We start from the raw sequence: 12,497 nt of genomic DNA on the forward strand, positions 1-12,497 counted from the left end.
TCCCCCTTTGTACTAATTTGAGATATCCAATATGGCTGACTGACATCAAAATTTTTCCCTATAGACGCCTTTTTTGGCCTGTTATTAGAAAATTTTATAACTTCCTGCAGTGCAGAAACTTTTGTCTAAATGAGGTCTTTATAAGGATATGGGAGAGATCAGAAAATAAATTTGAAAAAAAAACTAAAAAAAAGGCCGACAGTTTTTGATTTTTTTTGAAAGTCCGCACCTTCAAGAAAATCCCGCTTCTGCTTTCAAACTTATTTGATATTTTGTTTTCTTTCGTTTTCTCAAATTTAGTTTTGTAAATTCCTGAATGGTCAAAACGGGTTTTCTTGAACTAATTTTGCGTTCCACATTTTCCTAACTTTTGCTCACATTTCTCATTGTTATCATTGCTATAAATGACAACAAGTGCAATTTTCTCATCTTTGTTTGACGCAGGAAAATGTCTCTGGAATTTGAAACAATAGCTAGTGTTTTGTATAAATAAAAGTCAAATTTTGTCAAAATCAAAATCGATCCTTGATACACAAAAAACATCTAGAGTTTCTTATCAAAATGAGAGTAGACTTGATTTCAATAATTTTCAGTCTTTCGTTTGCGGCTGCTGAATTGAACTTGATTCAAAAATGGAAGGATTGGAAAACCAGTCATGATAAAGTGTACGAAAGTTACATTGAAGCTGCAAGAAGATTCAAGATTTGGAGTTCCAATTTTGCCGAGGTTAGTTTCTGCTCTTAACAACTAGCTTTTAAGCTCTGAAGACTCATTATTTCATAAGTATGATTAATATTTGACATTTCATTATATAGAAACCACCGTTGGAAACAAGAAATTCAGCTAAACTTTGCCATTTGACCATACAAACTGAAAAACTAGTTTTCATAGTTTTTTCCAAGTTTTTTCTTCCAATGATTTGATGAAATGCAACATCTAATATAGTGTTCTATTTAGATTCAGTTACATAATCAAAAACATGACAGCGGACTCGAAACTACCAGAATGGGATTGAACCAATTCTCAGACATGACCGATGAAGAGTTCACTTATAAAATGGGCGGATGTTTCAAACCTGGAGGTCTTTCTTCCGTTCCAGATAATGTCCAGATGTTCCAGAGAACGTCGGAGCCAGTGGCCGATTCGAAGGATTGGAGGGATGACAATGTGGTGACAGGTGTGAAAAATCAAGGACAATGTGGCAGCTGCTGGGCCTTCGGAGCAATCGGCGCAGTTGAGAGTCATCTGGCCATCAAAAAGAGCGGGAAAAGTCCAGCTTCAAATTATGGTAAATGTTGAAAATTTAAACCTAATTTAAACCATTAGTCGTTGAAAAAAAAACAGCTTCGATAATGAAAAAGACCAATTTACAGACCGATATTCCAATATCATAAAAAAAAATCAGTGCCTCATTTTAAAAAGCAGAGCTAGTTGGTGTGCAAGTAGCACAGATTTTTCCAATCACATTGGTTTCAAAAAAAACTTAGTCACAAAGAAAAATTTAGATTATAAAGAAAAAAGATTTAAGAATGTTTCAAAAGTCGTTTAATTTTTTTCTTACTTTCCTGTTATTTTAATTGAAGAAAAGTTATACAAAAATCTCCAAACAATGAAAGGCAAAAATAACCAACCTAACGTTACAAGTTCAGAAGTGATATAACACGCTTAAATGGTGGTGGAGAGGTCCTTTTTTCATCAATTTTCCTTATTTAGTCTGAAAACCGAAAACATTTAGACCAGTTTTTTCGACACAGAGGAAACATTTTTGAAAGTATTTGTAATATATATCACGGCAAAAAAGACTTTGTTAAAACTCAAGACTTGACACTTATGAAATTTCCACCAAATTTTTCGGCTGTTAAAATTATTTTTTTGGTTAACTTTTCGAACTTATCTTTTTTTTTTCGAGCTTGTTTTTGTTACAGAAGTGTAAAACATTCTTCTGGTAGCGAAGCCAAGTTTTTTTTGAAGTAAAAAAGTAAATTTAAAATTTTTTTCTAATTGCAGCAGACAACGAGTCTTTGCCAGTGTCCTTGAGTGAACAACAACTGGTGGACTGCAATGGTGCCGCGGGTAATAACGGATGCGGAGGGGGATTTCATTGGGCCGCTTTCCAGTACATAATCTCAGAGGGTTCTCTGCCTGAAGAGAACTACCCGTACATATCTGGAGTAGACGGCGCCGAGCGCAACTGCCGCAACTTCAACAACCAGTCTGTGGAAACTAAACTTAGTAGCTATGCTTGGGTGCCGGCAGGGCAAGAAGACTTGCTTAAAGAGGCGGTGTTCGTGCATGGACCTGTAGCGGTCGCAATAGCCATACCTACCAATCCCCTGTCATTCAAGAATTACTATCGGGGGATTACTTCATGCCCTGGTGATGCTGAACTGAACCATGCAGTGCTTGTGGTCGGCTATGGAACGGAAGCTACCGGGGAGGACTATTGGCTGATCAAAAACAGCTATGGAGAAACTTGGGGAGACGAAGGATATTTTAAACTGAGGAGAAACGTAGGAAATCAGTGTGGAATTGCTAATTTCGCTTTCTACCCCATAATCTTACCAACAAAACTAATATTGAACACTCATCAAAATTAAGACTCACTCAATAAATAGCTGCTTTTTAATAAAAAAGACATTTTGACTTGAAACTGTGCGTCAGATTAGTGCAACTATAAATACAATATTTATACTTCTTTCGAATGACGTTTTGAAAAATAACATCTCTTTTTTTTAGTATAACAGTCATCTTGAAGTTTTTTATTTTTGGTAAACTGATACTTACTCTGATACAAAAAAAACCGTTAAGCATCAAACAGATTGATAATTTTTGAACGGGCAGTTAGATAACACTCCATAAGTTTTATGAGCAGAACCAGAAAAGGACTAATAATTACATCGTTGTCGCAACGTTTTCTTTTTTTGTTTTCCGACTTTTGTAGCGGAAGTAAAGGAATATTTGTGTTCGGGGTGGGTTCTTTTTTCTTCAGACAAATTTCGACTTTTTAACTAGCCATTTTTGACGGGATTTTTTTTATATATCATTCGAAAGGTATTGTTGTCTTGAGCTCAAATTTGAAAAGATATTTCACCCGTGATTATTTTTCGTAAAGTTACAGGGTTTTAAAGATTGCCATTTTGGCCAATTTGGGACAATTAACGCGCGATATATTTCGCACTATTAACGCGTAAGCGGAGAGTTAATCCGTCTTGGAAATTGTTCCAAACTGGTTGAAAGAAGCTTATTTGCCATAATTGATTTCTTACTAGGAGCGAAATCTATCACTTTGTACTTTATATGGCGCGTGGGCGATGAATTTTGCAAAAATCTTAAATAAAAAAAAGCTATTTTTACGTTTAATTTTTCATTTTAAATTATTTTTTTAACTTAATTTTTCACGGTATTACTGCTCCATAGACCTTAAAAGGCAGTCAGAACATTCAGGGCTTCGCCCTGATTTGAGCAATTTTGTTTGAAGATTAGGGATTGATTTTTTGAGGATAAGAACTCTTTTGAAAAGAATTTGCTCATTTTTTGTCTTCTCATCGAGTTTTGGAATATCTTTTTTTCATTGTTTAAACTAAGCAAACTGGTGCAATTTTTAATAAAATTTTTAGAAATTATTTCATTACGTTATAATCTTGTACTACGCTTGTAAATATGAGCAATTTCAGTTTTATGATTTGTTTTTCGATAGTTATAACATTTTTAGTTTTAGGTGTGGTAGATATGAAATCAATTTATCATAATCAAGCTGAAGAATTTGAAAAATCTCTCAAAATATCTAGCCTTCATTATTCAGAAACCAAAAGTTCGCCAAATTTAATTACTCAAATTGAAAAGCCAGCCATTTCTTCATGCGATGGCGCTCCAATATCTCAAAAAATTCACATTCTTGGCATAAATTTGACACACGCTGCCGCAGATTATCTAAGATCCGACTTTTTGAAGCTCTCTAATTGGATTGAACTAACAGAAATTACAATCGGTAGCGATGATCCGAATTATAATGTAAACCCAATTATTTACGCTGCTATGCAATTCAACGAGAGCTGTCCTCGGCATGAATTATATGGTGTTATAGTCGGTAACACTTATTTCAACCCGAGAACTCTGAACACAATGTCGTCAGCTATGAACGAATCTTCGTTTCTAATCATTGATGAGAATCGCCTAGACCCGAAAAAGGATAAACTTCCAGTTTACGCTGCGTTCATGAATCAAGAGGCAATGCTTAAACTTGCCCAGGGTGCAACTTTGTTCACGGATATTTCACAGCAAATGGGCTATGGAATGCAATTTGTTCACTTTATTGCGTCACAAAACGAGACTGTGGTTTCAATTTACGAGACGAAAGATATCCGAGAAGCTCATCCGCCGACTAGGCAACCTTGCGATTTAACTTCGCTGATCGTAATACGCGACTTGGACCAAAAGTTTTCACACACCCAGACTTTCCTTATATGGGTGAATTCGCCGTATAACTGCAGAAATAAACTGGCTCAAGATTTTTTTCGACCACTCAGAAAAGCTTCAAAATTTGACTGCCATTGTAGTTAGACAGATTTCAATTTTATGACTAAAAACATCCAAATGCTGACCGACCAACTAGCAAATGATGTTTCGACAACAACCACAACTACAACTAAATTCGCGTTTTATATGTTTCTGAAGCAAGGCGTAGTGGGTGGGGTATAACTGGGATAGTGGGTAACTTAAGTGCTCAAGAAAGATATAAGGGGGGGGGGGGGGGGGGGGGGGAGGTTCTGAAAAAGAAACAAAATGTGATTTTCATCGGAATAATCAAAGTTTGACCTTTATAGTTTTAAAAAATTCAAAAAAAACTTCAGGAAAAAGTATGAGAGACGACTAAACAGCAGCTAGCATTTTTAAGGATTTGAACCAACCCAGGCAGTTTTATTCGGTTTTTTTCGTAAAACAAACAAACCTTAGACCAATTTTAAGATATAAAATTGGCATTTGGAGGCCTATACTTTTTTGAAAATAAAGATGTGAAGCTTTTCCATTTCAAATAAAATACTGCACGTTATGAGCAAAAATTTTTTTTAACATAGCTGGCAAATGCAAGCATTTGAGCCTCATTTTGAGTCTAAACACAGAAAATACAGTTGAAACTCAATTAAAATTCTTAAATAAAAGTTGAGTAGTCGCAGAAAAACTTTGAAGTATAGTAGAATTTTTTTTAAAGTACAGTAGAAATTATTTTTGAAAACCATAGTCCCATAAAACTTATAGATCTGCATGACTCATAAAAAATAAAGTTTTCCATGAACTGATTCCAACTTCAAGATTTACAATATTGCGATTAGAAGCACAAGCTGAATACTATTTCTAAAAATTAATTATAATCAGTCAGATTGCAAAAAGATTTGATGCCGCAAAAACATTAGCATTTAATTCAAAATTGAATCTAAGAGAGGGCCTTCATTAAAAAAATTGATCCCTCGCCAACCAAATAGTTTCCTTTTGGTACTGCTTCAGGATACGTTTTTTTTCTGGCTGACTGGGTCAAGTAATCTTAAAAAAGCTAATGTATATACACACTAAAATACCAAAGTATATAAAATTGGCAATTAGAAGGTTGAAAAACAAATAATGAAATCGAATGAAATGAAACATATAGTGTAGAATTGGTGATTCTACTGTATTACATGCTATAATAAACTGAGCGCAAGATTGATTCGTCATTAAGTTAAGCAGTAGAGCAAACAAAGGGTAAAATTCGATATAGTTCAATCTTCGAAGATATCGTCCCTCCTATTCCAGAAAATAAAATTTGACAAAATCGGCGAACACCCCCCCCCCCCAAATCGGAACTAAGAAAGCTAATGTTATGAAATTCAGAGGAGCGATACTAGAGATTATTTGACCAGGGCATACAAAAATCGGGACCCGTCAGACCCTCGGGGGCAAGTGATAACGGTCCCCGGAAGTGTAAATGGCCCTATCAGAACTCGGAAACTAGCGGCGGTTTCGCGCTCAAATTCTAGTATGTTGTAGGCCTAGTTGATGGACGCTTAACTTTAGAACCCCAGACCCCTAAGACCCCCACTTCCGGCTTTATGCCTTATCTAAACAAACTCACCCCTAACTTCCGGAAGTCGTTTCTCGGCCTCCAATGATCGCAGGGAGCTGAAACTTGGAGGGATGATAGGTAGTGGCAAGATACATCTTGTAATCTTGTATTAAAATTTGAGCCAAATCCGGTGGTTGCACCGGAAGCTATTAGCACTTGGAAAAACACCCTCTTAGACCGGAAATAGGCAATTTACGCAAAATATTGAGCAAGGGCATTCCGATTTTATTGCGGCAATGGACATAAAATACGGACCCCGAAAAAAAAGAGCCATAGCGAGTGAAAACCCTCCGGTGATTCCATCTGGTGTTAATAGCCTTTTCCCGGAAAAAGTGATAATGGACCTTAGAAATGGGATAACTTGTAAAGTATTGATCGGATATGAATGAAACTTGGTAGTTAGGACCCCCATGGGATTCCGAACCCAAATATGGAAGTTTGACTCCGGTTGACCCCTGGGTGACCTTAAATTCATCTTTGGGCTTTTTGACCCCAAAATTGCATGGAAAACCCCGAGATTAACACCGGAATGTAGCGTATTTACCAACCCAACCCCTGGAAATGAGAATGGGTCATCTTGCTAAAAATTGAGGGGAAAACTTATATATTGGGAACTAGAGCAGAAGCTGATAGAGATATAGCTTTTACATTGCAACCTTGGAGTAGAAGATTTAATTCAAAGTGGACTTGGTAAACATTGGGTTCAGTTTAGCTTGGCAAGTGATCTATTATAAGCAATTCAACTAAAGAAAAGTAGTCCCAGAGGAAATTGATAGTAATGAGACCGCGGTATGAGAGTTAAGTCTTCTAAAAAATATGAACGAACGTGGAAATTACTTGGCTTCCCGGTGGTGACTTTCTGATTTGATTTGACCCGTAATAGACGAACTACGTTCCCCTGATAGCTAGAAGGTCGGGATTGGAATAGAGTACAGGTCAAAATTTTAGATGCTTGGAATGAATTAGCTACCCAAGGAAAGTGCCTCCCCCTACCCTTGGGAGGTCGAAACGTTACCGGGATAATTAAAATAAAGACCTTGGGAGGATCACTGGGTAAACATAGCATGGTTTAGAGGAGTTGAACTCGAAAGCTGAATTTCACTGAGTTCAGGAATTGGTTGATTAGAATCGTATGAAAATTGTTTGCTTGGTCAATTTGTGACAGCTACCGCATACCGGGTATCTAATAAGTGTGAAAAGATTCATAAAAGAAACCGAAGTTGGCACGTGGCAGAGTTGACAGGAGGAGGGATATAGTCTTAAACATGTGGGGACGGGTGATTTAGGCGGATGTCAGGACTGATAGGGAATGGCGTGACTTACCTAAAACTAAGTGTACAGAAAGATAAGGAATTGGAGGGTACCGGTGAGCCTGTAACAGTCAGAATAGTTGGTAACTACTATTAAGGGTAGTTGGTTCTCGTCAGAGAAGAGAACAGTGTTAGCTACTATTGAGAGTAGTTGGTTCTCAGTCAGAGAAGAGAGCGATTGATACTGAGAGAGAGTATAGTTGGTTCTCCGTTAGTTAGAGAGAACAATTATTGCTAGTTAGTCAGGTAATTGGTTTTCGGAGTAAGAGACCAGTAGATAGTTAGTTCTCATCAGAGATTCTCTAGAGAGAGAGAAAATAGTTGGTGTTAGTGGAGTTAGTTGGAAGTTAATTGCAATTAGGCAATTTGGCCGATAAATCTCGGACCCTTTCCTTTTGACTTGATTGTTAGATTATATCCTGGCCACTCAGAGCCTTCTGTAATTGGACATATAATCATCAAAATTAATTAATAATTGGAAATTGTTGCGATTGTATCGACTAGACGCGACAAGCCAGCCGAAGGGCAATACACAGAGGGGCAAGCAACATAATACAATACAGAATACCTGCCACCAAAAAAAACCCTTTCGGGATTGTAGATAGTAGTGAATCTCGGTCGCCCCACTGAATTCACTGCCCAAGGGACGACTTTGCGGTGTCGTTAGGAAAGAGAGAACGAGCCTAGAGAATAAATCCCCTAAATCTACATATAGCGATATAAAAAGTAGTTTCGGAGTCCAGAACCCTCCCCTCAGGAAATCGTTTGACTTTTTCACCCTTATTTATGCTGCGAATTGATCCTAATTATAAATCAATGTATTATTCCATTACATAACTTTGAGCTATTTATTTGATTCATATCATTCGTTTTCATGATTTTTTTAAAATCAGGCGTAGCCTATGACGTGTGCGGACATTTGTTTTTAATGTCTTGGCGATTTAAAGAATAGCTTCGAGTTTGCGCGGCTCGCTAAATCTGAAGAATGTAAAAAGAAACTGAAAGTTAAAAATAGCCCCACTAGAAAATTATCGCATGATTTAGCTTACAACAAAAAAAGCAAATTGATAAGAAAAATGCTCACTGAGTTTAAGAAATGAAAAATCGCAGCTTAGTAACAATGCTCAAAAATGCCAGTAATTTCATATGGCCGGTCCAGATAACCATTGCATGAAGTTGCTGCTACTAAGAACGGATTTCTTGATAAAGTGCATGCACTCGAGCTATAGAAAACTTTCTAGACACGTGTGAGTTAATGTGGTATGGTAGTTAACTCATAGAGTAATTTCGGATAGGGTACACCGTCTGCTCGTCACGCTATCTTATTTTCGGCCGGATAGATTCGTGCAACTTCTTAGTCTAATACCGATCCTATCTTACTCTTATATCTACTAGTATCAGGGTGTTTAACTTGTCTCTGCTAGGCTCAATAGATCTAGAGTATACTGGCTTTTTGCGACTGCTGAAGTTCTCTTGGAGAGGCAACTAATTTCTAAGTTAAATTCAAATCTCTCTGGTGCTGAAATTACAAGTAATTTCAGCACTTACAAATAAGTGGGTTGTTAATTGGATGGATTATGATTGGTTAATATTAAATACTTTACAGTGGTAAAATATCTAAATTATCCAATAATAAATTGTAGTTCAAATCAGGTTCCACCCATCCGGGTTTTACAGAGTTTTTTAGAATTATCTTTCTGCAATTTGAAGGATGGATGATGAACGTTTGTATTCGATGAACATCATTTTCTTGTCCGGTTCCTCTTGGTTAAGGAAGTTTCAGGACGCTGGAATTATGGATAGGAAATTGTTATGCCGTCATTCGACAACGACTGTGATCCCCAATGAAATCGATCTGATTTCAAGATGGTTTGTTATGACGGGTTTCCTGTATTGTGTAGAGAACTTGTTTTGTGTGCTACCTCGTCTGGTAATGGCGTGAAGATCGTGTGTGGAAGGGATGCCTTGTAACTCGGATCTGTACGTATACTTGAACATCGAGGTGGTCATTGGTCTAGTTCAATGAAGTCTTTTTCTGCGAAGTCAAGTCGTACTCTAAATCCTTTGAGTCGTGATTGTGTACGGCATGTCGGTTGTGTTTAGCCATTATTTGTGCGAGTGTGATGGGATCATCTAGTCTTTGGATGTTCGTATTCGTTGTGTTGTATGATCTATATACTGCAAAGTATAATTTACGTTTTATAAAATTATGTTAGTTCAATTTTTTAATCATGAATTTAGTTAGTTGTTTTCACAAAAGCGTTTTGTTTTAGTTCGGTTATTTTGAAGAGTTACTCATCCTTGAGTACCTCTTATTAAAAATAGAAGTGTGGTCACAAAGCGTGGATGTAGCGCGGTGGTTTAGGCCGGTTATAGAGCATGCTCAGGACGTCCTCTGTGGTGGGTTAGGCCAGGAGTGGGAGTATGATTACATGCTGTTTCTTTGAGAGTTCCTGTTTTGTGATAACGTTTTATGTTGGGTTTATGTTGGTCTTTCTTATGTTACTTTGGTTGTGTCGTTTTTTCAAAAATCAAATTGTTTTTGGTATGGGCTTGTCTTGCGACTTTTTTGTGTTTTATTATTTCTTTCTTAGACTTTATAATAGTCTTCAAAAGAATAAATTATCCAGTTTTAAACTGGGTTAACCCGGTTTGGGTACCGTTAGTTTTCTTTTCTTAGTCATGCTGTTATTTTATGATTTGTGGTGTTTAGTCTGCTGCGTTGGTTAGTTTGGTTTAGTATATAATTCCTTTCCAACCGGGTTAAAGGAAAGTTGGAAACTTGTTATCGTTTGTTAGAGTTGTTGAGTGTGAAAACTTGAAACTTAAAATCATTATTTAAACAATTCTTCGTGGGCGAGCTGTGCGAGTGTGGATAGAGTTCTTGTGCGATTGAATGAAAATATTGAAAAGGTTAGTACTGCTTGCTCATTTTATCAATTTTTTGCATAGAATTTGAATTTTACTGCATTTCGGGGAAATTTTTAAATTATAAGTTTTCATCGTATTTAATTTTACTGCTTCACGGGGAAATAATTTACAAATAAAATTTATACATTTGGTATGAATTTTACTACATTATTTAGTGCAAGAATTTAATGAATTTTTAGATAATTTATTAAATTGTATTTTTATTTTCTTTTCTGTTTTGTAGGTGATCGTGGTGTGAAGACTAGAAATATAAATCAAACATTGATAAAAAATGGTTAGTACTAATTGAAATTTATTAGTTAAGAATATTTCAAATCATACTTACCTTAATCTTCTGGGAAAAAACCGTGGGGGAAGATGTTGTGTATCATATGTGATGTTGTTAGTAATTTTGCTGGTATGCGTATGATGTTTTTAGTTTGTAGCAGTGGCCAAAGCAATTGAAGTGCTTTAATGGTTTTTAGTTCTTCGGTGCCTACTGCAAACTCGTAAGGTGTGTTTTGAATGAGGTTATATATTTTATGATTATATTTAGTATTGTGAATGAATTCTAAAATGGGTATTTCAATAGGCTGGATGAATTCATGCGGGATAAGGAAGGGTCTGGGTTCTTCTGCATTGAGGGTCTTCGTAATGGGACAAAATATATACATTTGGGTATCTGGGTCATAGTTGCGGAGGATGCCGTGGAGGTTAGTATCTTTTATACAGTATGTAAAATTAAGGAAAAATGGTGACGTGTACTTTGAGTTAAGGAACTGAAAACGATGGTGAGGTTGTCTTGATGGGGTGTGCAAATCAAAATGATTTTGTATAAAACGATAGTATGTATATGTGTGGGTTTGTTTAGTGCGTAACATAATATCGTGAGAACAGTGCAAATCGCGTTCATGTGGTGAAAGAAAGTGAAAGGTTAGTGAAAATAACTGAAATTTGTCGTGGAAACTTTCGTAAGCTTGAATATCGGCTAGTGATTCTGAAATGATGTGATCATACTTTCTATCAAAATCATTAAGTGTGAATACGTATGATGTTTTGATGAAAATTTTTTCTGTTAGTTGCGGGTTAGCGAAGCGGTCTTCATCTAAAAATTGGTCTTGATTAGGTCGGATGATATTATGATCGTAGTATTCTATTGTATACTCGTTAGCTCGGGGTGCAGTGAGTGTTTTTAGTAATTTTTTTATATCCTACGTAAGTAAAATGTCGAGGTGTTAGTGTTGTGGTGAGTCTATATAACATGTCTTTGTTCCTCTCTATGTCGCTATGAGTATTAATTAGTGGTAGGCAAAGGGGGTTAGTAAAATGATAATAAGCTGTCCAATGAAGTGTTGGCATTAAAACATGTTCATCTACAAAACTACGTGTGTCATTAGTATCGTTAGGTGTGTTTAACGTATATTGTGGAAATGAGGGTAAGGTGATTGCAAGAAAATTTTTTGTGTTAGTGTGTTGCGGGTGATTAATATATTCGCAGGCTGTTCCGGGTTTGGTCGGGAATGGGTGATTTGGGAATTTTCGTTTAAAAGTGCGATAAGCTCGGTGAGTGCTACTAGCTGTATCGGTGGATGTGGATGATTGTGTGAGTGATGCTGTGTAAGCTGAGGAGGGTGTAGGGGTAGGTGGGTTTGAGGATTCTATTGTGGATGATAGTTGATGTATTGTGAGGGTGTTAGGGTGTATTAATTGTTGCTGTAAGGTAATAAAATTATCGAGTTCCTGGGAAATTTGGGGGTTATCTGGAGAATTATTATATGATCTGTCGGAATGAAGTGGAGAATAGGTTGGGGTTACTTGGGAAGCATAGGAAGGAGTGGAAACTGATGGGAGTGAATGATTTGATGGAATTGGTTGAAAAGGGGGTTTTGAAAAAACTGAGGAGTTGGTCTGATTATCATTTGATGGAGATGGTTCGGAGTCTGCAAATTTGTCAGGGGTTTCTACATTAGGGTTATTTAATTGTGAGATAGTGTATAAAACTGAAATGTCTGAGTTAGTAATAGAATTCGTGCTTGATGATATATTAATAATCGGAAAATCGGGTGGTGGGAAAGCAAAAAGTGGTATTATTGGAATTGGAGTTTGGAGGTTGGCTGGGTGGGAATTTGAGCGATGGAGGGATCCATGTTGTCGGCTCATCGTGGGCTAAAAAAATGATT

At 36.6% G+C, this 12,497-nt stretch overlaps 1 protein-coding gene across 1 annotated transcript; it reads left to right on the plus strand.

The window, feature by feature from the left end:
- Positions 1-1,029: 1,029 nt before the first annotated feature.
- LOC134843929 (cathepsin L-like) lies at positions 1,030-2,597 on the plus strand. Its single transcript, XM_063860281.1, has 2 exons — positions 1,030-1,288; positions 2,008-2,597. The coding sequence occupies exons 1-2, from the start codon at positions 1,030-1,032 to the stop codon at positions 2,595-2,597; spliced, it is 849 nt and encodes a 282-aa protein (XP_063716351.1).
- Positions 2,598-12,497: the final 9,900 nt, after the last annotated feature.

This window comes from Symsagittifera roscoffensis, chromosome 4 (assembly GCF_963678635.1).
Source record: "Symsagittifera roscoffensis chromosome 4, txSymRosc1.1, whole genome shotgun sequence".
Taxonomy (NCBI): Eukaryota; Metazoa; Xenacoelomorpha; order Acoela; family Convolutidae; genus Symsagittifera; species Symsagittifera roscoffensis.

What these genes read in the sequence shown, in the direction of transcription:
- LOC134843929 (XM_063860281.1), top strand. Translation starts at nt 1,030, where the DNA reads ATGACCGATGAAGAGTTCACTTATAAAATGGGCGGATGTTTCAAACCT. An exon ending in AAGTCCAGCTTCAAATTATG is followed by an intron (nt 1,289 to 2,007) that starts GTAAATGTTGAA and finishes TTCTAATTGCAG; the next exon opens with CAGACAACGAGTCTTTGCCA.